Here is a 25,658-nt window from a genome sequence, read left to right as displayed (position 1 = left end):
AAAAACTCCACAGTCCCAAATCATGGCAGTGCAAAAGCAATCCACAAACTATTAAAATTTCACTGCAATAAAAGACGTAAACAACTGTATAGCAAATTTCTTTAATATATAATAGTTAATATTTCTTTAATATGTATTGCCAAAATTTAGTAGAAAGGTAAGTCTCCACTTTACTTTCAATATCATACTAAAAATTAAACATTCTGCATTTAAATACAGCTTTTCATGCACTACACCTCTAGGATATGCTTCCATGGATGTTGCATGAATAAATGGCCAGTAAATCCAATGTAAAATGGATCAATTCTTGTTTGTGAATTGATTGGTTTTCTGCCAGTGTTTGCATCACAGAGAACTTTCTTTGTGTAAAAAGTGGTGAAATAAATCCTTATGCTGAAGACAAAGATTATTCTTCCCCTTGTCCTCCTGCAATTTTAGCACTGCCTAGCAAAGGGGCATCCTCTGACGTAGCAGTATAAAAATGTGTGGTCTCACTGAAACCAAAAGGTTTAGATGCTCCAAACGAGCTCTTCACACCTTGTCATGATATGCTCAGTCCCCCTGCCTTGAAATAAAGTATTGCTCTAATCAAAGGTGGATTTTTGTCTGAATATCAGAAGAGAGAAAAGTCTGTGTAAAGGTGTTGCTGAAGGTATGTTACATTTCTTAACAACTAACTCTTCTGAAGGATATGCTCCTTCCAATACCCAGGAAATTCTGCTGTTGTTTTCTGTGAGGCAGTGTCATGATGAAAGAACAGATGTCTCCAACGCAACATGGTGTCATTTTTCTGCTAGTGAAAATTTAACAAGAATTAAGAGGTGGTATAAAATACTAGGAAAGGATGATTTAAATCGCAGCTTCCATTCCTGACATCACGACATAAGAATTTGAATACGGAATTCAGTACAATAAAATATTAATGGTTCCTTAAATATCTCAAAGACACATTACAGGTTTAGAATCATACTTGGGAAAGGCAGAGGAAGGAGAAACAAAAGAAGCAACAGTATATATTGGTTTAAGATTCTGAAGCTTTGGGAGAGATTTCTAGAGAATCTTGCTCAAACACGCAATAAAAGTAATGAGAGACACTGTTAGTGCCGGAAATGTTAGAGCTAATGGCATCCAATCACTTGTTAAAAATGGGCAAGGGAAAAAAAAGAATAATCCAGTATTTTACTAGTTTTTCTGGCACCAGGCTGGCACTGTCTCATCCATGAGCCTCACAGTGCTGCAGGTTTGCACATTGACATAAAGGGATTTTTTCTTTCTCTTAGGAAGCAGGTAGCTATACCACAGAAAATGATAATAGCTGCTGGTTAGAGTACTTGACAGAAACTGAAGAAACATGATCTTCAGGTAGATAATAATTAACAGTGACACTCAACTTCCCTGGCATATTTGAAATGAAATTCAGTGGAAATATTACCATGGAGTTAAGTTTGTTTGTGGGTGTAGTTCTTGGGTGAAAAGATGAAAGAGTTATTTGGTTAGTAATGTTACACATTTTTTACTACTGTGAACAATTAACAGAACTGCCTTTTGAAGCAAGAGACATAACAACAATGCATAATTTTAGAGGTCAGAAGGCTTAGGAGTATTCTGTGTCTGCACAAGTTTATAACACAGGTTGTTCTTTAAACTGTGAGGACATAGCAGCTGAAAGTTACTGGACAAAAATAGCTAAAGGGATTGTTGAGTTTGTCATAGAAATAATACAATAATGGAGGTATAGTGAAGTGATAATGCTTTGTTACATGATCTAAAACAACTCCAGTGTATTATGTGCATATTTCCCTTGTTTATTCTTCCATAAAGCCAAATGGTTAACCTTGGTTTATTTCTCCTCAGCTCTGCTGAGGCTGAACATTGCATCAAGGAAAAACTGCTGTGTACATGGGTGCACACAAACAGGTTATTTAGACTGTTATGATTGTTCCAATTTCTGTTTAAAGAAGCCAGTAAAATTTCATAACTGAGCCTGAACAGAAACATTAACTCTGGACTGAAAATGGAAAAGCTGTTTGGGGAACAGGAGGTATGAGGGAAAGGAAGCATTTAAATCATCCTTGAGATATAAGCCCCCGACTAATTTGTGAGGAACTCAGACTCTGGTTGCAGCATAATTGGTGGTGTTTTTTCTTGCTCAAGTCATGCTAGGCCAATGCTTTGTCTTCAGTGAGGAAAATTAAACTTGCAGGTCACAACCCATGTGAGAGGTTTGGTGATACTGTCTTCATGCTCTCTACTGCCCAGATGCTAAATCAAGGTAACATGCTGCAGAGTTTCCTTTCTGCTTGTGAGACTAGATTGGAACTGCGCTCAAATTTCTAAAAGACAATGCTGAATTTTACCTAAAAATATTTTCTGCAGTATTTTCTCATATTTTGTTTCTTATGAGGTGTATATGTCATCCACAATATGAAAAAATTGGTGCTTACGTGAGTTAAAGGTAACCTATAGGCTGACAGAAGCATATTAGTTACCATGAGGAAGGTGACCACTTGTAACAGATGCAAGTTTAGTGCAATAACTGTCATCTGTTGCATGAAAAAAGTTTTAATGTATCCTAACTTCAGTGTTTCTTCTGCTCATTTGGTTGTTTTTTTTTTTTTTTTGTCTTTGGTTAGAGGTTTCTTGTGGGATGGGGACACTACATGTGTTTTAACTCACAGCTACAGGCCAAACTCTGTTCACCAAATGTGTCTAAACAGCTGCCTTTTCTTGGAGAAAACATGGTGCATCAGCTAGAGCTGTGAAAAAGACCTGACAGCTCAGCATGTCTTTCTGCGTGCGTTTGGTGATGGCAATGCTGTCAGTGTATATGGGCCCATCTGGTGCCTTGCTGCATCCTTGGACCCTGCTGCCTTCCCTGGGGTGAGGAGGTGGGGAAGCCCAGCAACGTGGGAGAGCTGGAGGTTGCTCCTGTGGCAGTGTGCATTAAGGGCATGAGGCAGGGTGAAGGAGGAGAAAGGAATTGCACAGTACCAGACTGCAAGTGAGTGGAATATAGAGCACCCTTTTTATTAGTGTGGAGATTTCTGCCTTGTTTTGTTGTTTGTTTTGTTTTCCTCACAAGCAGTGAGGTATTGAACAGGGTATTAACTTGCAGAGCTGCAGCTGTTGCAGAGTTGCAAAACTGCTGCTTAAGTATTGAAATGTAAATGGTTATTCAATTATATTCAAACAAATAACCTTGTGTTGAGAAGGAGACCATCTTTGCTGTTGCAATGGAGGTTTTCCTGAGCACCTGTGAGAAAAAAAGCATGGGCTTTATGCTCAGGCAAGGTCAGAGCTTCTCAGCCATGCTGCTGTTTTGTGGATGAAACATGTGACAGGGCTTGTAGCAGGTTCACCAGATGGGTCACAGCTTCTTCTGCTATTTCTGCAGATACACTATTGATACCCAGTGTATGGTATGTGTGTGGGGCACATCCATGGCATACATTTAAAGGTGTAGTTTATATTGTATACAGCTGTTTGTGAGGGGGTGCTTGGCTCTAACGCACATTCTTGCCACCGTGCAAATTCTGGAACATAAATAAATTTAGTTCCTGGCCTAAAAAATGCACCACAAAATCAACCAACCAAACAAACAAAGGGAGAGCTATTTTGAAATTTTGTCAGACCAGACCAAACAGTCCTCTCCTAAAAGCTGTCCCACAAGAGTCAGTTTAATTGAAAGGAACTGTAGGAGGTCTGAAGGCAACGCGGATGATGTATTCTTCAAATGCTCCAGTTCAGCAGATGACCAAGACAGCCTTAGGTTTAACAGCTAATTCCTTATGGGTCCCTTATTTCCTTTTTCAGAACTGAAGTAGCAGTTTTGCTGTACTAGAACAGATCTGGCTATATTAATACTAAAGTGCCTGTGTGGTTGTTGGTAGCAACTGATGCAGTGCCTGGGAATCTGACAAGTTCTAAAGCAAACTCACAACTAGCCAAAATAATAGTTTCTAAATAATTTTTTGTTTCTAGAGAAGCCTGAACTGATGGTGGAAAGCTTTCTTTGAATGGTTAGTGTTGCGTTTTCAAGGGTATGTTTTTATCAGCTAAGAGGTATTTTTAAAATTCTGTTTTCACTAAGCTCTAAGTTATACTTTCCCAAAAATTATTTTCCTTTTGAATTGCTGCAGAGGTTTGGGGTTTTTTACTAGTTCTATCTTAGGTACAATTTTGAGGTATTTCATCTAGGTTTTATGCTCTATGACTTCTTTTCTGATTAACTGAACTAGGCTTTCAGGTTTACACTCTCCAAACATTATTTTCACTGTTGAATGATAGCAACAGTCAAAGTTTGTTTCAGTCAGGCAATATTATTTCCAAGCCAAGCTACCTTAACTTCAAAAATAATATGATAAAAGCCTACTCAGGCTCTGCAGTAACCTCAACATAAAAAATGGTTTAGTTTTAATTTTACAGTTGTGTATCTTATCATTAGATCCTGCCTGTTCAAACTTTAGGACATATTTTTATCTACAGGGGTGAATATGGTTTGCACTGTATGAAGAAGCAGTTGTGGAGTAAAGAAGCAGTCATAAACCAAGGCAGATTAAAGAAAACCTATACTCAGGCATATAGATAATATTTAAATACTTCATGCAAATTTAAAAATATTTCCCTTATATTCTCTACCAAATATCACATTTCTTCAAATGACTCCAAATTTTAAATTCCCATTGTCCTAAAGAGCTGCTGGAGAAATTTAAGAAGGGAGCAAGTGTTTGTGTAAGCTGTGAATGATTACTAGGTGAGAACCATAATAAAGAATTCTTTAATAGTTTTAACACACAGAAGAGCTGAAAGAAAGAGGCATTAGGCTTTGTTAGCTATGGCTGTAGCTGTTAAAGGTAGTGTTGCTGCTCTGTGGAAAATCCTTGGGTGTGTTAGGGTTGACTAAATGGAATGTGTGCTGACTCATACATGAGAAACCAGGAAAACAGCATAGGAAAGTGGCATTGGTTCTACCTGCACTTCTGCCACCACAGACAGATTAAAACACCCAACATACCGTAGGCCATAAAGGACTGTCCCATCTGGATGGAGTCGAATCATTCGGTTTTTCACTGTCACCCCATGGACAAATGATTTCTTGTCATTTTGGAAATACGTGTCCGGCACCCAGAGTTGGTCAGCCACTCTGTTGTCCAGAGTTAAGTTCAAAGGTATTCCAGAATAAGAGAGCCTTTTATCCCTCCAGGACTGCTGGAAGTACATGGTCAGGGTGTAGTCCTAGGGAAGAAACAAGAAGGGCTTTTTGTATTTTCATACTGATTGACTGACCAGGAGTTTATTTTTGGATGAATCTCAGTAACTGAATATCAGTCACAATAGGAAATTTAAGGATCATCAAGGCATTGTTGCCATTTGGCATGATCATGAGTCTTGGCTTGTTCATATTAGTGTCAAACTGGACACTTACCAGTGGCAGTGACTACACCAGGATTTCAAAATCTCTTGACCCAGAGGGAATAGATGGCACATTTGTGTCACCAGTCTGCGGATCAAACTTGGTTTCTAATTTTTTTTTTTAATGTGAAAAGAGCAGTGTTTAGCTGAGCTCAGCCAAATAGCATCGCATAGCACTGAGGATATTCTTCTGATATTCCCTCCCTCTGATATTGCCTCCCCTCACCCTGAAGGATTCCCCCTACAATCCAAAAAGGCTTAGCCTTCCTCAGAAAGAGCAAATACAACCTCAGAACATAATGGATAACCTCGCATTCCGCCTCTGCTGGAGTTGCCAGATATAATGACTTTAGATAGCCAGGCATATCTCATCTCATCTCAGCCTGGGAAATGTGGTGCTTTCTGTCCTTGCCAATTGGATTTCACTGTATAGAAAATCAACACCTTTTCTTGGCTATCATTTTATAACTTCAGTGAAATACCATTTATGCAGCCTTTCAGCTTTCATTTTGTCGGAAAAGAAATTGTTCTAAAGGCCTGTGGTCTGATTTACTCTCTTATATATGTCTTTCTTGGAAACTGGTGATTTTAAATCAGTCAATTTTTTCAAGTGGAAAAGCCCATGTACTTTGCAGCTCATGGAGTTTGTAGAAGATGATTAGAACAGCAGTATGTGGAATATTAGTTTTTTCTTCCTCATCTCCTCCCCCAGCCCTCTTTTTAAGTTACAGGTCACTTTGTCAAACGTTTTTATGGTAGAAGTGCATCAAAATCATAGCTATTACTGAAAAAATTGGTCAGGAGTAAGATTTTCTTTTATGTGATAGAAAACCTTATCTCTGTCATTGCCACAAATCCTAGCGTGGACTCTAATTTCTGAAGAAACAGCATAAAAGGTGTCTGATACAATTTGCACTCTTCATCTATAGTGGCTTCATAAGACTGTATCATTGCCATGAAATCAAAGCAGAGTTGGTACCTTTCAAAAATGCTTTCTACCTGAAATACCACATCCAACAGAGCTATAATACATACTTACCAGTGAAAGTTGTTAATAAAAATACTGTTCTTCCTTGCCCTGGGCCAGTAGTTTTTTTTTTTTCCGTGTTTGTTTGTTTTGTTGTTTTGTTTTGTTTTTTTTTAACGGATGAAATACTATGATTGATGATCAGTGGTCATATACAGTAGGACAATTACATCCACTGTGAGCACAGATCCCAGATTTGAAAGGATTTCATAAATATGCCCTTTTTCAGGCCTGCAAATTGGTTGCTACCCACAACAGACACGAGAGGTTGTACGCTGAATGTGAGTTCGGTTCTTTTGCTGGCCTGGGTCCCTGGGAGGAGGTCAGAACATCTTTGCTTTTCAGACCATGCTGATCAAGAGTGGAACTACAAAGTAATGCAGTGATGCAGCAAATGCTGCACTTTGCTGAGTAAGTGATTTAATTTAAAGAGGGGTACAGAGGAGCATGAGCACCAGGGAGGTAAGTTTTTGAATGTACAACGTGAATAGAGGTGGGTTAGAAGCATCACTTAAAGAGAAGTTTGCCCATAGTTCCTCTTACACATATACAAAGACCAGTTGGGAATTCGATGAGACAAAACCCCCACCCAACACCATAAATACTCCATAAGCCCCCACCACTATTCTGGTGCAGTTTTCATACATTTCATCTGTTTCCTAACCTACCCTATTTCAGATCTCTTTAGGTAGAAAAGCTTTCATAGATGACTGATAAAATTTGAACTCTCAGTGCTGCACCTGGTATCCTCTGCATCTTCTGCCTAATCCAGCAGAGCCTATGTAGCCTGCAGCACTGATGCAACAGAAATTCAGATTATACATAATTATCTTTTCTCCTTCTTGCTTTTCTTTATGCTTCCACTAGGCCTGAAGGCTACTTTTACAGAATTGTTATGTTGTTCTACCAAAAACCAAACAATTGAGAGTGGTGTCTATATAATGGTACTCAAAGCTCAACAAGAGAAGAATAGACGTGGTAAGCTACAACAGATCTTGAAGGATGAGATCAGGTGAAAGAAAAAGAAATTCTGTCTCTTGGATATGACTACTAGAAGAAGTTGAGCTGCTATTTTTAGCATCACAGTCTGTTAAAAAAAATTTGTTACATCCAGCTGTGCTTTACACAAGATGCTGCTGTTAGAAACACCACAGTAGAGAGAATGATCCTCTGGTCTGCAATTGTGCTATACTGTGGAGAAGTACATGGCAAGCCAGCAAGTGTTAATGAGGAAAAAAGTCTGAGCTTCATCCTGAAGGAATGTCAGTCTTTCTTAACTGAGCAAATTATCTATTTTTTTTCCTATTCATCAGCATGTGGGGGTATTACTCATTATTTTAATAGGAAAAATAGTCTGATGTCACGATTGCGAGTCCCTGTTGCAGTAAGTTCATATTTTAAAAAGCATAGTCAAAGTCTGTTTTAATGAAAAGCAAATTATAGCTGCACTATAATAACCCAAATTTTACAGCTATAAAATTTCTAATTTTTTAATGGAATACAGCCTTATGCTTCTTATCTCTCATCAGCAAAGTATTAAATGCTGGCAAACCATATGGCTAGCCACATTTTGGAGATTCTTGTATTATTTTTATATTGTACAGTGGTGTGAGTGAAGTGAGGATTTAATGACTACTTGTCTTCTCCCCTGTAAAAATTTGCTGGGGATTTTGTGCTTTCAAGCTCTAGAATATATGAATAATTTCTGAATCTGTCACATCTGTAGTGGTAATTGGCTGCAGAATTTTTTAGCTTCTTATGAAAGCTTCCCGAGATCTCAAGCATCAGTCTAGATATGAAAATAAATCACACTGTATTTACCTTTCATATTTAAAAAATTTTATTCATGAATATAAAAAGCAGGGCCCAATGTAAAATTAAAACAGAGAATCTGTTTCTGCAGCTAACTGTTCCTTCAAATGATTTGTTTTTAAAAACAAGTCACATTTTTATAGAAACACACTGAACTTTTTTTTCTGAACTGTACTTTCCATAATTAAAAAATATCTGTAATTCTACTGAAAAATCATGACATTTCAGTAGCTCTAATAGTGCTGTTCATGCTTCCTAAAAGCGCCTCCTTGCATTTTCAGAGCATATTGAACCTTTAGAGTGGAAGATATTTGATCACCAGTGACAAAGCTGTTTTGATGTGTAGCAGGTCTAGTTTCCATTTTTTCCGTGACAAATTTTGATTTACTAGTATGAGACTTTTTCTCTTTCTTAGTAATTCTGAAAATTACTTATTTCTTTATATCAAACCAGGAATTTGTAAATGTGTGTATGTAGATGTGTACTATAACTTATAAGTAAATCTGAATGGGAGCTTTAATAACGTGCATTAGGTTGCTAAGACAAATACTCACATGCTAGTCTTAGGTCAGAGAGGTTCTGTGAAAATGTGAGTAAGAGAAACTAGTCTCTTTTGCTCAAAATTGAAAGCTATTGTTTAATCTAAATTTAAGCAGCCTCATAGATAAATACTGGCACCAAGCCTCAGAGTTAATTTGAGGAGTATAAATTTCTCAGTGAAGAAAATGAATGTTCCACTGCAGCATATTGCACGTGAGGTTGGATGATCAATTTATAGTTCTGGTAAGGAAGAGACTGAATAATTAACATACAATAATAATTCCTTTTTTCCGTTTTTAATTCTGGGTTGTTTTTTTGTGGTTTGTTGTTGTTGTTGTTGTTTTTGTTTTGTTTCGGTCCAATATGTATAGATAATGTAAGGACAATAATAGATTTTTTTCTTTCCTGCTAAACATCTGTGGATCTCTGAAACCAGAATAGATATATTAAAATAACTGAAGAATTTGGACTTGCTGGTAATTTCTACTCTGTGATTTACCAGTTCAGCACAGTAGAATATGATATGGAATACATTGCTATATTATAATCTAATCTTCTGAGAGACACAGAACTAGTATTTCACCATGTTTATCAGCTGAATGATGGATTCTGGTGGAATAAAAGATGAATTCACATGTCTGCTGTACTGTTTTTTTCTTTTACAAATTCCATATTTTAAGGAGAAAATAGGGAAGCTTTTAACGTGTAATGTTCAGCTTGGTGGTCTAAAAGACCTTTTGTTTTTCTCTTTTCCAAGGTGGAAATCTAAGCACCGTTATCATTTCAGGAACTGAATAGCAGGTTAGCACAATATGATATATTTAAGTAATAACTGAACATCAAATCACACTCTGAAATTCTTAACAGCTAAAAATGAATAATGTGGATGCAGTTATTAGCAAAAGTTTTTGAATATTTTTTGAATATTTTTTGAATATTTTTTGAATATTTAGCTGTTCTAGGTCCACATCATGAGAGACGTTAGCTCTCTACATGAGTTTGCACAGGAAGGCACTGTGCAGCAAAATGAATACATGGAGTGCCAATGTCATACTCCTAATAGACAGCAGTATATATTGGTAGTTGTAGGATGAACACTGTACACCCATACAATCTTAAATTTAAATTTTATCCTTGGGAACCATCCACTAATACAATGTCTGCTAGCCTCACAGAAAATGAGATGCAATGAAATTTAGATACATTATAACTTAATCAAGACAAACATAACTGAAATTGCAATTTAAAATTAAGTATTGAGTGATAATCAGAATATTAATATTGACTGCAATAATGCCATAAATGTAGAAAAGCAATATATGTAAATCCTGCTGTGACTGCAAACTCTTATTATTTGGGAAAGGGTATTTTCCATGTTTAATCGATACAAAAATAGGAAGGGAAAAGTTTTGAAAGAATGGCGAATGCTAAATTTGCAAATTGTAAAAAATCGTACTAAATCCTATGTTTCAAGAATGTTAATCTCTCAGAAGCAGTTGTTTGCTGCTCAGCAAGTTAATTGTCCTATCTTGGAACTCCAAAGGAAGTTCTATATCCTCATCTGAAAAAGAGCCATTTTATGGTAAGAGGATACAAATGATGCCATGGGTGTGGGATTTTGGGTTTATGTTTGGAATTTGTGTGTGTGTGTTTTTGTTGGTTGTTTTTGGTTCTCCCCCACCTCTTGCCTGCCACTGTTGCTCAATTCCAGATACTGCACAGAAACTAGGGGAAAAAACTTTAGCTGAATTTAAGGAGGAAGAATATACTTGTTCTACACATGTTCTTTTCTCAGAATGTCAGGGGAACTACATCTCTTTATTAAGTCTACAGTCCAGCCAAACAAGGAAGCCAGGGAATTAAGGGGCACAGTACTGACCAATTATACTTGCCTTTCTTTTTAAGGACATAGTTCAGTGTTCCTGTGGTTGTTTTCAATGAAGACTGACACAGCATATGTTACCCAGTTCTCTCCTCTACTATCCAAAGTAGTGGGAAGAGGGGATATGGAGCATGTCTTCAAATTATTCAGTATTCCCTGGCCTGGTTCATGGGAGGCCATGGTTCTTGTGAACTACTCTTCTGACAGGGAAAATGGAAGAGAAAGCCAGGACTCCAGGACAATAGGATAAAACCCTTCTATTTTCCATACAGAAAAATGGTAAAAAAATTGGTGTTCTTTAGCAGGATCAGAATTTTCACACAGCAAGCTTCAGTTTTGCAGAAATCATGTTTTCCACCAGAAAATTACAGATTGTTTATAGATGTGAGACTTCTGTAGGAGAAGAAGTTGTGTGAGGTCCTGTTAGGCCAAGTGCTAGGTCCTATGCTTTGGTTAAACAGCCCCAGGTAGTGCTGCAGTGTGGTTGGAAAGTGGCCCAGCAGAAAATGACCTGGGAATGCTGGCTGACAGCAGCTGAACATGAACCAGGGTGTGCCCAGGTGGCCAATAAGGCCAATGGCATCATGGCCTGTGTTGGCAACAGTGTGGCCAGCAGGACTAGGGCAGTGATTGTCCCCCTGTACTGGGCACTTGTCAGGCAGCACCTTGAGTGCTGTGCTCAGTTTTAAGTCCCTCACTACAAGAAAGACATTGAGGTGCTGGAGCGTTTCCAGAGAAGAGGAACAAAGCTGTTGAAGGGTCTGGGGTGTAAGTCATATGAGGAGCAGCTGAGACAACTTTGGTTGTTTAATCTGGAGAAAAGGAGCCTTGGTGGGACCTTATCTCTCTACAACTACCTGAAAGGAAGTAGTCAGTCTTTTCACCCAGGCAATGAGCAACATGGAAAGAAGAAATGATCTCAAGCTGTACCAGGGAGGTTCAGGCTGGACATCAGGAGGAATTTCTTCACAGAAAGGGTTGTTAAACATTGGAAAGGACTGCACAGTGAAGTGGTGGGGTCACTATCGCTGGAGGTGTTCAAGAAGCAACCAGATGTGGCACTTAGTGCCTTGGTCTGGTTAACAAGGTGATGATCAGTCAAAGGTTGCACAACGTGACCTCAGAGGCCTTTTCCAACCTAAATAGTTGTGATTTTTAAATTTTAATTCAATTGGTAGTTCCAGTTACTAATAAAGTGCCTTGCATTTTTGTTGTTCAAATGTGCTGATAATTCTTCAGGAAAGTGTTGACATTTATAACTTCACAATTCTGTATGTGGCAGCACAGTTGGGTCTTACAGAAAGAAGCAGAGATCTAGCAGGAATCCATGTAGCTGTAATGATGATGCTCTTTATTGCTCAAAGCACAGCCAAGAACAAGATTAGACTCATAATAATGTTCGAAGTGAAGGCATTACTGTATTGGGACACAGTATCACTCTTTGAAGTCAAAGCAGAAGTCCCCTGAACTGCAATGGGATAAGAATTACATCCAATCATTACTGGAAAAGCAAAGCAAAACATTTCTCAGTTGCAACCATGAACTATGTATTTTGTTGCATTTTGTTCCCTGTTTCAGTAATAGGACTTAGCAGAAACAGTAATAAATGCTTCTGACATGTAAATTGGTTGTTATGATAGTTGTGTTCCATTGGTTTTGTATTATTTAACACAGAGGAGGGTAAAATCCCAACTTTATCTTGCGTGTTCTGTTTTGCTTCCCAAGGACAAAAGTAAGGACTTCCAAACTTTAAAACAATAACCCACTGCCTTCATCTTTGCTGCTTTTTATTCTTCTTATTTGAAATTCGCTAACCTGAAAGGCCTGAATGTGTCATTTGCTCACTGTATAGGAAGAAAAGAGATGATGTTACTAAAACTAATATGGATTACTTTGATTGGAAGTGGACTTGCCAAAACTTAGCAGGTAAGGTAGGCTTACAGATGCTTTACTGTTATCCTCACTGCATGCTGGAAGCTCCTTTAAGAAAGGTGTAAAACTACTACACCATTCTCAAACTTCCAGCTGCATAACCCACCGTCTGGGATAGCAGTGAGATACACCAGTATAACATTTTTCACAGTTCAACTTTAATACCATGTCTGTCTTAAGTGGCTATGTTGCCAACAAAAGAATCAGAACATGTTCATGGTATGATTCATATTCCTGGGAAGATCAACCAACTGCTTTTAGTAGAAAACAAGCAACAGTATGTATTGCCATGATATTTGATTGTGCTTTTGAAGCTGCTAGTCTTTTTTTTTTTTATATAGAGGGTAATGCTGTCATTATGATGCATGAGGGGAGGGGTGGAGAAGAGGAAAAATATGGCACAGGAGATATACACATCTAAGTAAGATGTCATTGTAATGAATGCTGGAGTAAAGAAATAAAAATGTAGCGGCATATACAGTAACTATATTCAATGTGTTAATGTATTTTTATAGGCAGCAAATAACAGTGTCCTTGATACTTTGGCCCAGTGAGGGCACTTGATGTTTCAGAAAGGACAACTGAAGAAAAAACAAACAGAGGTTTCTTACTGCCGAGTAGCCCACAGACCAAGATATGTCAACAAAAGCCTACATCCATCTTTTAGGAGCAAATGTAGACAGCAGTAAGAGAAAAACATGTTTTTTCTCAGACATTTCTTTCTGTGACACAGCTAAAAACAAGTTTTTACTAAAACCCCCCACAAACCCAGCTCGTCCAGGTGGCCTATACCTGTCTATCTGTGTCTGAGGATTCCAGTTAATGCTCAAGACCAAGTATTGACAACTACAGTGGAAAGTTATTCTAGGTATTATATGCTGCTTTGTGCTGAAATCCAGAACATTTTAGCATCCTTCTTCCCTGAGTTTTACAAAAACTTGTCTGTTCATATGCAGCCAGGAAAGGAAATGGTGGAATGACATTTTTGGGGACTGTGACATTGTGCTCAGGAAGTGCTGTCCTCATCCTCTCTGCAAACAGGTAGAGGAAGCATGCCAAGGAAAAGAAATTTTAAGCTTTAACTGACATTCCAAAATATTTCATCCAGCTTGGGGATGAAGCATTAATAAAAAGGAGTAGGACCCGGCATTTGGGTGAAAAATGTACGTCCCATCTTCTTCTGTAGACTATGTGGAGATGGCTCTCTAATGACTAGAGGAATGACTGAGTGGCATAGATGAGCTCTGAGGGTCTATCACATGGAATGTGATGTGATGTGAGGACTAAAGCAAATTAAGCCAAAGATACTTGGGAGGGTTCAGCACTTTCAAGTTCCCATTAAGGAAAAACATTGTGGAAGAGTGAAGAATTAATTAGACCCCACTTCCCTTGCCACCTATAAGCAAGATAATTGGAAAGCAGTCTGTTTTCAAACAATGGTTGTTGCTGAAGCACTTGATTATTTTTTTCCTTTGTAATTTCCATCTAGCTCAGCAGGGGTGAACTATGAGACCGTTATGGAGTGCACTGAATGTCTAAGGAGGATGACACAGTGCTAAGAGCTCAGCAGAATTCCTTGTGGTGTCAGTGCACAGTGCTGCAGGCAAAGCTGAACTGATTGCAATCTTAGGAGCAGATGGGAAGGGTTTGTTGACTTTGCTCTTGAACCTTATTGTATAAGCACTAACAGTACCAGAAATCTTATAGGAACTGGACAGAAATTTAAAGAAAATACAAGAAAGTGAATATCAGCAATGTGAAAATGAATTGGAGTCACAGGATGAACTAGCTGATCATGTGAAGTAAAAGAAAATCCCCACAAACCTTAATTCTGTATTGTGAAGGGCCTTATCTTAAGCCAAACTTAAAAGCAAGAAATCAGAAGACAGCCAACCATAGCTAGATTCTTTGGCTCCAGAAGATGCTTACCAATGTAGGAGGGAAGATACATATATCTTAGTATGAGGTTGGGCCAACTTTATAAAAACAGCAACTGATTTTTTCTTTTTGATATATATATATATATATATATTTGCCCATTTAAGAGCAGAAATTATTTCTGTTTCAATGGGTCCAGTGATTGAAATCTATTTGATTCTTTCTGCCTGGTTCTCAGCTGTCATTCTACTATATCAATTCTCTTTAGTTTCAAGTGAAGCAGATGGAGGTCCAAGTGACGTGTGATGAGTCAGTAGCTCTACCTGGAATAGAAACAGTAATTACATAGCTGCTGCCAGATCTTTAAACTTGTGTATACCTTACTGGTGGGGTTTTTTGGTGTGCGTGGGTATGTTTGGTTTGGGTTTTTTTTCTTTTTTCTTTTTTGTTTTATTTTGTTTGTTTGTTTGTATTGGTTGGTTGTTTTGTAGCTTTGTATGGGACTACCTTTTTTTCCCCCTAAATGCTCAGGACAACTTTGTTCCATTGTTCATTAGGCTTGTGATTGAACAGTGTTCTATAAAATGGTCATGATTATGATGACTTACATATCCAGAGATATTTTTCCTGTATATTTTTGGCACCCTGACTGCTTTACAGAATTGTAACCCATAAATCATAGGTCAGGCTGATATTCACATTTTGTGCTGTATTTGGAAACCAGGGATAGAGGAACATCATGACAGTTCTCTTTTATAATAAAAGTCAAAGCAGAGGTATTTTGCGCTTGGAGTGGATAACATTAAGGGTCACTAAGGATAACTAACACTCAGTGACACTGTCATAGTACTGGAAGACTACTTGACATGCTGGTTGCAAAACCCTTTGAGCAATCTCCTGTCAAAAGTAGAAATGTCACCAACCCTGTCTCAGGTTGAGATATTGCTTTCTCTAGCAAATCTTAAAGACCCTCAAGAACAGAAATTTCACAGTATCTGTGGGCAGACTCTTCCAGTCTGCACTACCTTTTTGGTGAGAAATCTTTCCTGACATCTATCTACTCTGACCCTCCCTATGTGCATGCAGTAGTTGCTGCCCTGCATTATTTTGTCTGCCACTACTGAGAGTGGTTTTACTGCAATCTTCCCTTCAGGACACTGAAGGCTGCCATGAGGTTTTCCTTTGGCTTTTCTCCTTGCCAACTGAAGCAAGGAAAGTTCCCATGTCTCTCCTGACAGGTTATGTGCTCAAGGCCCTGGCCACATTGATAGCTCTTCACTAGATCCTTTTCAGTTTCACAGTATCAGGAAAGAAATGGGAGACACTATTGAAAGTGCAGCTGTACCATTACAGAATATGGGAGGGTAATAATTTCCCTCTGTGCTGCCCATACCCCTGCCAGTGTCACTTAGTATACAGTTCACATCATGAAAGAGCACTTTGTGGCCTGTATTCAGCTGCTGCTTAACCATGAGTTTCTCATCTGCTGAATCCTGAGTTTCCTGGCTGGACCCAGAGATGAGTATAATGTTTGCTTCTTTTCATATCACCAGACACCTCCCCAATGACACATGTTTTTCACCAGGGCAGGGAGCAGTTTTGAAATTACTGTCAGTGAACTCCTAATTATCTTTTGACCCATGTTGTATGCATATTTGTTTTACAATTAATGTAACTAGAGAAGCCTTTCTTGTTGCCTTATCTCTCATTACTGTCAGGTCCAACTTAGGTTTGAAGCAACATTTTTATGCTTCACAGAATCAAAGACTCATTTAAGTTGGAAGGGTCTCATTGAGATTGAAATAGAATTTGAGACATGAAAGTCAGAGGCAGCCTTAGCTGCTCTCCTGAAATCCAGGGCTGCTTTTTGTTGTTTTTCTCTCCTCTCAGATTCCTGAATTTTACCATTTCATAGTCATTGCAACTAAGGCTGCCTCTGACTTCCTTACCTTTAATTTTTTTTTCTTCTTGTAACGACAAGGTCTAGCAGTTCATTTTTTCTTGTTAGCTTCCCAGTTACCAAGAAGTTGTCAGCAGTGTGTTCAAGAAGTCTTTTAGACTTCTTGAGCCCTCCTGTATCATTCTTCTGGCAGATACAGCAGTGGTTAGTCTCCCATGATGAACAGAACCTGTGCACGTGACACTTCTTCCAGTTGCTGGAATAAAGTCTCGCCTGCATTTTCTTCAGGATGTCCATAATAGATACCCACAATACAAGGCCAAACAATGTTGGTTTGGCTGCTAATCTTGATTGTTGTTTAGCTTCTGTTTTCTTGCATAGAGGGCAGCTCCATTCCCTCTCCTTTCCAGCCAGTTGAACAGTAATTCTTGTTGGTTTCCTTGCCAGTTCTGTTGCCTTGTTTCCTCTTCCTGTATGTTCCCTTCTGTGTTTTAGTTCATGGAGAGGCTTCTGTCTTAGCCTGGCAGTTCTGCTGGTGAAATTCTGGCCTTCTTGCATGGCACAGTGGATTGTTCCTGGTTTTCTCAAAAATTCAGCCTCATCTCTTTCTGCTTGATGACTGCCTGCTGGGGAACTTTACTTAGCAATCACCCAAATAAGATTCTACTGTCCTGATGTCTGAGTCCTAACTCCACTGCTCACTGTCTCAGCTGTCCTCCAGATCCTGAATTCTGTCATCTTGGGGTCACTGCAAACCAAGTGTGCTGTAAATACTTCCTTTTCATCTGGGATGTTTCTACAAAAGGCAGCTTGAGGAAAAGCTCTTCATGTGATTTCTCATGAGCTGCATAATTTAAATATTATTAAGCTGCTTACATGATAATCTAACATCACAGTCGATGAGTATACAACACTGATGTAGACTCTCTGTGGAAAATTTGCTTTTGACTTTTGCAGGGAATCAGTTTGCCTTTAAATGCATGTATTGTTGACACTTAATCCTCAGAGCAGAATGCAGAGTATTTTTAGAGTGTTGATAATAAAGGACTTTGTTTTATTTTTATTTTAACAGCATAATCAATTGGATAACTAATGGCACTGGCCAATTTAATAGGATTAATCTGATTAAACACTACAAATGCAGTGCTGTTGCCAGTCTCACGGGAACCAACATTTCAAAATACTGTAAAGTATGTGTAGACATTTTAGGAGAAGAAAACAAGAAAGAGCAAATAACTCATCAGTCAGTTGGAAAGCATCTGATTAATACTCTTGAGTACTGATTAGGATATGGAGGTGCAGGCTCTCTTTCCTGCAAAATATGTAACTAAGGAGAACTGGGGATTAGTATATTATTTGAGGAATTGAGTAGCTTAGTGCAGAAAACTTGGATCGGTGCCGATACACTGAAAATCTGGGAGAGTGTCTTCATGTAAATGACTTTATAAATAAAGAAAACCTCAAAATAAGTTTTATTTAATGCTTAGGGCCATAATGTCTGAGACTGAAGTTTCAGAAGGCTTTCAGCTCAGTGAAGCCCAAGACAACTGCTACTTCCATCCCTTCCTGTGTGACTACACACATTTGAATAACTACTCAGAAGTGGAAGGAATCCAGGTTAGAGATGAACTCTGTCATTACTACTTATTCATGGTGTTTTTTTAATGTAGGTAAATTCCTAGATCATGTCTCCACCACCAATGGCTATCCAAGCATTAGTTCTGGGCCAGAAAAGGACAACTAAAAGAGAAGGAGGAAACCAAAGCAGCTTTGCAGTGCAGCTGAGAACAGCAGTGAAACTGTAGTTCTGGAGTGGGATTTACAGTCCCAAGAATGAGGCAGGAAAAACTAAAGGATCTTGTGAAAGATCACAGGACACATGTTCCACTATCCTCAGTCAAGGAAACTTCCATGTTGTCTAGTCAGAGGAGGCCAGCGTGAACCAGAATGAATTAGCAGCAGTGTGCCACCAGGAATGGGGCTACAGCTGAGACTGGGTTTGGTAGCTGCATACAACTATTCTACAGCTTCAAGTAAGAGTGACAGAAGCAGCTCAGCTCTATTGCCACAGTTGCACTCCTTCTCAAATGACTGTGACACCCAAGCATCTCGTGGGTTGGCATCTAGTAGCCTATCTGCTCTTTTATACTTGCTATGTAAGCTTATTAGTGTTTTCACAGTATTAAAATATTGCAGGAGCTCAGTAGCCAGTCAACTGTTTCAGTATTACTTTGCCTCTGCTTGCTTGTTTATTTACTTGGGGAAAAAATTAGCATCCACAACGTTAGAAAAAGCAAGGAAAGCCACTCTTGACTCCTGAGCTTTCCCTGTTTTGCTACAGCCTGCTACAGAATGTTGAGGTGCTGTTGTGAAGTTTTTCCAGCATGGTGACCTCTGAGAGGGACAGATGGAGCCTTGCTGGCAGAAGCATGGAGTTGGTTTGTTGAGTTGTTTGGGTTGTTTTTTCTACATCTCCCTGTGCTTCTGAAATATTCACTTTTTGGTCCATCTTGAAAGGTCAGCAGAAGTACATGTAGTGGTTCTCTTGAACACAGCTTAACTTGCCTTTGTGCTTTTTAGAGACAGTAGTGTCACACTACAAAGGATAAAGTTAAAACATCGAAGTGACCCATACCTGATGATCACTGATGCAGATGGCCTAAGTGAGGTGTGTCCTGAGTTTATTGCAACTGATATGATACATGCTAGAAGGACTATAGAGGGCTGAGAGATCCTAAATCCATGGGCTGTTGGCCAAGCAATATTTTCTTCTGAAGCTTTAATTTTTGGAGTAGTTTTAAAGCCTTCACTATGTCAGTTAAAAGACCTCATGAATATTTTTCCACTTAGAAACAAGCAACAGCTGTTTGCTACTGGTAAGTTTTCACTCCTTCACAAATTAGACAATTTCAGTCCAAGAGAGGAATGGAAATTCATTGTGTTTTTGTGAGTGAAAGAGGCATTGTTCCTATGTATTTATTCCTCCTTCTACAAATATGATTGGGTTCTATTTCTTTTTCCTAATGCCTCTACTGTGTAGTAAGACTAATTTTCCATTAAAATAGACTTGCATTTAGCCAGAGAAACTCTATGTGCAGCTGGCAAAACTGTGAAGCCTAGGTCTGTGACACTTGTTCAAAACAGAGGTGTGGTATTTTCTCACCTAGAGCTTTTTGTAGGACTGGTTAAACTTCTTGCAGAGCTAATTATAGGTGCTGTTATCAGAGCAGTATGAAGTGCAGAGGTCCAGAAGGGTTGGCTTTTCTGAAGACAGTGTTGATAAATGAGGTGTTTGTGGACACAGATGGAACCTAGTGTCAGTGAAGCAGCACTCCTATAGAGGAGTAAATTATGGGACAGATATGACTCTTTTCCTCTTGCCATGTACAAAAAGAGTCTGTGGCAAGAAGGGGATGATACGTGAGAAACTGACCAGAGGGACCTCCTGGGACAGGAGATCAGTTGTTTGGAAGTTTTGGTGCACGGCAGAGGTGACCAAGTCGTGCCATTTTTCCTGGTATGAGCAACAATGCAGATGATGGGAAGGTTTTCCTTCTTTCTGGTCATGGTGGTGAATCTTTGTAATCTTCAGTATGATAAAATAGCTCTGGCTGCTGGCTTCTAATCAGAATTAAGGCCTTCACAGGTAATGAGACAAGTGAAGCTACAGCACAAAGTAGGATGCAGCACCATGCCATGCAGTAAGAAAATCTTTGAAGGGATATGGCAAGTGCCTTCAGTTAAGGTTCCTGATGATAAGGTGGACGTGAAATCAAGTGTGGATTTAGTAAAATGAACGTTTTTGATATTGTGCCCGTTACTTGCCCTACTTAATCACATAAACCTTGATTACAGAACCAGTGGGTTTGCATCAATAGACACTGAATGCTAAGAGATAAACATGCTGGCTAGTCACAGGACTCTCCAGATAGATATATTTTATCTGAATGGCTTTGTAGTTTTTCACTTGTTTATAGCAGGAACGGCTTTTAGATCTGTTAGGGTATAGTAATAAATTTACTGAACTACAAAATAATTTATCCTCCTGCTTGCTTTTGGCTAATTACAACATCTTAAGGTATCTCAGGACAGTATGAACATCTGTTCCCTGAAGACCAACTCTTCTCAGACAATAATTATAGAGCTAATGAATGGAGTGGGGAATGGAGTTTAGGAAACAACAAGGGACAGCTCTGCCTTTCTTTACTCCCACCTTAGTACATTCCTTTCACTAGACTGACTTCCTAACATATCCTACAGCAAACTTTCCAGATGCAACAGTCCATTTTCCCTGGAAAAGGACAGAAAATAAGATAGTGGGTCTGGGACTTGAACACCTTGCTCTAACAATTGGTGTTAGAAGGAGGACTACCAGAAACAGATACTCCTGCCTCCTTTTCCACCCACTCTGAACCCTAGATCACAATACCAGAAACAAATCTCCAGCATTCACCAGTGTTGCCACAGGGAATAATTTGTCTCATAATTTGAGTGAAATAGATTACTCTTCTTGTATGCTTTTCAGCTATTTTTAGTGATGGAAGTGACACCTAATTTGCACTTGTTAAAAACAGGCTTACGAAAGTGTGTTGTAAATAAATCTTGGGAGGAATATAAATGAGCATGGTTCAGGGTAAAATAACTTCCCTTTTGTGGGTCAGAATGAAAATAATGTTGGGGGGGGGGAGATTGTTCTACTTCTCTGTGTTGGAGGATTCTTGTAACTTTTTATATAGTATTGGATGCTAGCTACAGTAGGAGACAGGACTTTAAATGGACACCAAGTCTTAGCATGACAGCCCTTTTGTTCTAAGACAGCCAGATGAATATTAACTCTTGGGTCTCTCCTAGATTACAGATGTGATAAAACAAACAAGTGTTGGCATATTGAGCAGTGAAATAGCTGCAGATGAGTTAGACCTTTGTCTTTGGTTTCTGCAAGAAATATGTATATAGGTGATGTAATTCTACTGAGAACGTGTAGAGGATAGGATGGGAGAATAGCTTGGTTTTGGCTGCAGTAAAATGAAATTCAGAAGGCTTGATAGGTATCATATGTGGTCTAGCTGCCACGGTTTTATGACATGGATAATGTTTTTATGTCTCAAGTCCAGGGGTGCAACTAAGACAGCTTAGTCCCTGTCCAGCACTTGTTTCTTATCATATATCCTCACTTATATCACCAGCTTGATGTTTGGGAAAAGCCTTTCTGTGATGGGGATATCTGCTATGTTAAAGATTAGTGTACTGTGAGAGAACAGTGTTTCTATTTCTCCCTTTTTGTATTTACAGGAAGAATTATTGTTCTTTAATCCTGATTTCAGTCAGTTTTTAAATGTATTCCTTCTTCAAATTCTGTCTGCAGATTGCTTGTCATAAAGATACCTGTTTTCTACAGTATCAACATGGATTCAGCAGATGTCAGTTCAGTATTGGGCGAACTGTCTAAATCTCTCCCCAAGCCTCTTCCTTCTTCATTTCATGGAGAGTCAAAGTCTAGCAACTGAAAGGTAATCACTATGGTTACAGCATCCAGTTCTAGCAACAAATCCAAGATTTAAGTCTTAACACTTGTAGCAAAATATATATATTTGAGACACCCCCAGACATTTCGGATCATGTTTGCAAGTGTTAAAACAGACATTGACAGTTTGAGATAATTCCATTGCAAGGCTTTGCTTGCAAGACAGTGGTCTGCTATTATAAGTGGATTGCTTACATAAGAGGTGAAAGAATACCTACTAGTTTAAAATGCAGCTCAAGCAATATTGGGTTTTCAAAGGCAGAAATCTAAGATTTAATCACTGCCTTGTTTGAAGCCTGTGCCAACACTGTCAGCCAAGAGAAAGATTGAAACTTGGATCCTTCCCAGCTGCAAATATTACGAAGACATCACTCAGCCATTTTTAGGCATTATGAGAGCTATGGACATTATGAAGCACCAGGATTTTGCAATCCTATGGCAGACGACTTTATGGCCCAGGTGGTTGAAATTTTATGTGTTGAGGTCCCTCACCTCAATTAGTAACTAATTTCAAGCCATCTATTTACAGATGGCAGAAAATCTCTGATCGACCACAGTTCTCTGTGGATAGGTATCCATCCATAAGCCAAATTAACAACCCAAGACCAGAATTGCCCAGAGAAATTTATTGAGACGATATCAGTGCCTCAGTACTGTTAGTGCAGGACTAGTGGCTCTTCTCAGAGCCAAGTCTAACGGGAAAATCTAGACAAATAATGCTTTTAAGATGGCAAATGTCACTTCTGATTGTGGCTCAGGCATAGGAATGAATCTGGATAGAGAATGTCTAATCTGGATCATTCTGTATTTCAGGATGGGATACAGGATTGTGCTTTATGCTTAATGGATGTGGAAAAAAGGTGAAGAGCTCCCTGAGAACTGAATTCCTAACCTGACAGCTAACTAGTTTATTGCAAGAGATTCTACATCCCAGATCACGACAATGTGTGTTTTGTTATTGAATTCTCAGAATGGCACTCCTTGCTGATCTCAAAGGGCTCATTATCCTAACACTTTTCATAACATCTTACAGTATATTTGTTCATTCTGGAGAAAAGAAGACTTTAGGATGATGCGGTTGCAGTCTTCAGTATCTGGTGGGAGCCAACAAGGAAGATGGAGAGAGGCTTTTTACAAAAACATGTAGTGACAGGGCATCCTAAGGGAGAACAGGTTCGAACTGAAAGTAAGTTTAGATTAGACATTATCAAAAAATTCTTTATTGTGAGGCTGGTGAGGTACTGGAACAGGTTGCCCAGAGGAGCTGTGGATGCCTTATCTCTGGCAGTGTTCAAGTCAAGGCTGGATGGGGCTTTCAGCAACCTGTCCTAGTGAGAGGTTTACTCACCCAATTCAGGGATGTTGGAACTAGATAGTCTTTGAGGCCTCTTCCAACCCAAGCCATTCTATGGTTTAATGACTTATTCTCTAGATACTTTTTCATAATGAAGTGCAAAACTAATTAGAATTTTTAATCAAATCTTTAACCAAGTTCCATTCAGTTGAAAATAGCACACCATATTTTTTCATTTGATATATGACTTTTTCAACTTTATGATACTGGTTTTTGAGTCTTTGAGGAAATTGAAATCTTATATAATGTTTAACTGCAAGTGACTTAGTGACTCATCTTAATTGTGGTTTATTTTTGTCGTGAATCTATTAAATATAATATTAGATGTAGAATATTCTCTGGCAAGTCTTTGAACTTTATACCTAAGTCAACTGGATCACAACTAGCTAATACACATTCATCATGGGATTTGTTTGTTTGTTTTGGATGTGGTAGCTGTTGCTGCTTTCACTTGACTTTTAGACTGAGGATGTTTAAAAGGATGCATTGTTTCAGACTAAGTTTCATTTGTATATGAGGTCTGAGATTGATAACTCCTTTTACACTGGAGTTTGTTTTGTTTAAAGGAAATCTCAAGAATTATGTAAATTGTGTGGGGGTGGGTTTTTTGGTGTTTTCTTTTGGGGGGGGTGGTGGGGGGGTTGGTTTTGTTGTTGTTTTAATACCATAAGGAATGAAATTAGAAACAGTTGATGATGAAATAAAATGCAACATATGCTTAACAATTGTAGATCAATGCCACGTCTTGTTTATTCTGTGACTGGCTCCCTAGAGAAAAGAAATCTGGTGGACCTCAGCTATCCAATGTTCAGTAAAACATCTTTGATTACATGATGTAAATGGAATATGGGAATTAGAACAAAAGAAATGCCATGGTTTAACCCCAGCTGGCAACTAAGCACCATACAGCCATTTGGTTACTCTCCCACCTCTCCCAGCAGGATGGGGGCAAGAGAATTGAAAGGGTAAAAGTGAGAAAACTCATGGGTTGAGATAAGAACAGTTTAATAATAGAAAAACACCAACATTAGTAATAAATCATAGTGAAAATCTAAATCACAAAGAGAGATAAAACCCAAGAAAGACAAGTAATGAAAATGAAAGCAATTGCTCTGCACTAGTTGACCACTGCCCAGCCAGGGCCTCAGCAGTGGCACCCTGGACACTTCTGCCCTGCTTTACTGCTGAGCATGGCACCATATGGTATGGGATATCCCTTGGGTCAGTTGGGTCTGCTGTCCTGGCTGTGCCCCTTCCCAACTCCTTGTGCATCCCCAGCCTCCTCACTGGTGGTGTGGTATGAGGAGCTGAGGCACCCTTGCCTCTCTGTAAGCACCGCTCAGCAATAACCAGAACATCGCAGTGTGCCCAGCACCATGGCCAGCACAAACCCAAAACACAGCCTCATGCTGTGCAACTGTGAAGAGAATTAACCCCACTCCAGCCAAACCCAGAAAAAACAGGAGAATGATTAAGATTCTGGTTTAAAGGGGCTGTGCCAGTACTGTATGGTGAACACAGAAATAACAAGTCAAGGGAGATTACAGGCAGAAATACTCAAAGGATGAGATTTGGGACCAATTTGTATTTTCTCTTACATTTTTTCTGCCACTGGAAAAATCAAAATGTAATGATGAAATTTGAAGCTGATATTAAAGTAAGAAGCCACTGTTACCATTGGACAGCGTCAGAAAATCACAACGATCATCTTGCGTGCTGGGGTAGTAGAAGTGGGATTATATTCCATCCTGAAAAGTCATAGACTTGGAGACCAATTATAAGGAATTATTTTATAAGATGAGACCTTGTTGGGGAACAGGATAAAAAAAAGATGGAAGAGCTGAATACTTATCCATCAGATATGTCACTTGAGCATTAGGAAATAGCAGTATCAGAAGGAAGCATGAGTGTGGACTCAATATTTCCTGAGCTTGAGAATAGCTAGCTCTTCTCAAAAGAAACTTTCCAACAGTTTTCTTTTTCCCAAAACAACGTTGTGTAAACAATATTCTTTTCCCATAACAACAGGTGTTGTTTACTATTTCTGTTACTTAGCCAACAGGAGCGGTGTTAGTCCTATGGACCAATAATGTGCCTTCTTAATGCAGCATGTTATAAAAGGGCTGAATGAATTGTAAAAAACCCCTTCTGATTTCTACTGCCTTCTGACCGGAGTCAAGCATCTTTATTTCGCGTCCTCTTGTGACACATGAGGTGTTTGGGGTTTGTTAGGTCAGCAGACAAATGAAAAATAAAAATAATTTTGGATCACCCAAAAGTAAATACTTAATGAAAGTTCCTTGAAAATATTTTTAATCAAATTACACCTCATATTCTTTTTGTTTTGCTTTTTAAAAACTACTTTATTAAATAATTAAGTATAGATGAGTACACTAT

The 25,658-nt window shown here is 38.8% G+C and overlaps 1 protein-coding gene across 5 annotated transcripts in view; it reads right to left on the bottom strand.

The window, feature by feature from the left end:
- Positions 1–25,658, bottom strand: part of GABRB1 (gamma-aminobutyric acid type A receptor subunit beta1) — a 114,899-nt gene that overhangs the window by 49,812 nt on the left and 39,429 nt on the right. For all 5 annotated transcript variants that reach the window (XR_010721422.1, XR_010721424.1, XR_010721423.1 and 2 more), the window contains exon 4: positions 5,015–5,235. Coding sequence is in view for 1 of the 5 variants with exons in the window: in XM_066185696.1 (XP_066041793.1) it covers positions 5,015–5,235 (221 nt within the window). In the remaining 4 variants the exon portion in view is untranslated. The remainder of the gene's footprint in view (positions 1–5,014; positions 5,236–25,658) is intronic.

Source organism: Chamaea fasciata, unplaced genomic scaffold (assembly GCF_029207755.1).
Source record: "Chamaea fasciata isolate MVZ Bird 193981 ecotype frontalis unplaced genomic scaffold, bChaFas1.0.hap1 SCAF_6, whole genome shotgun sequence".
In the NCBI taxonomy this organism is placed as follows: Eukaryota; Metazoa; Chordata; class Aves; order Passeriformes; family Sylviidae; genus Chamaea; species Chamaea fasciata.
This window is presented reverse-complemented; position numbering and strand designations above follow the sequence as displayed.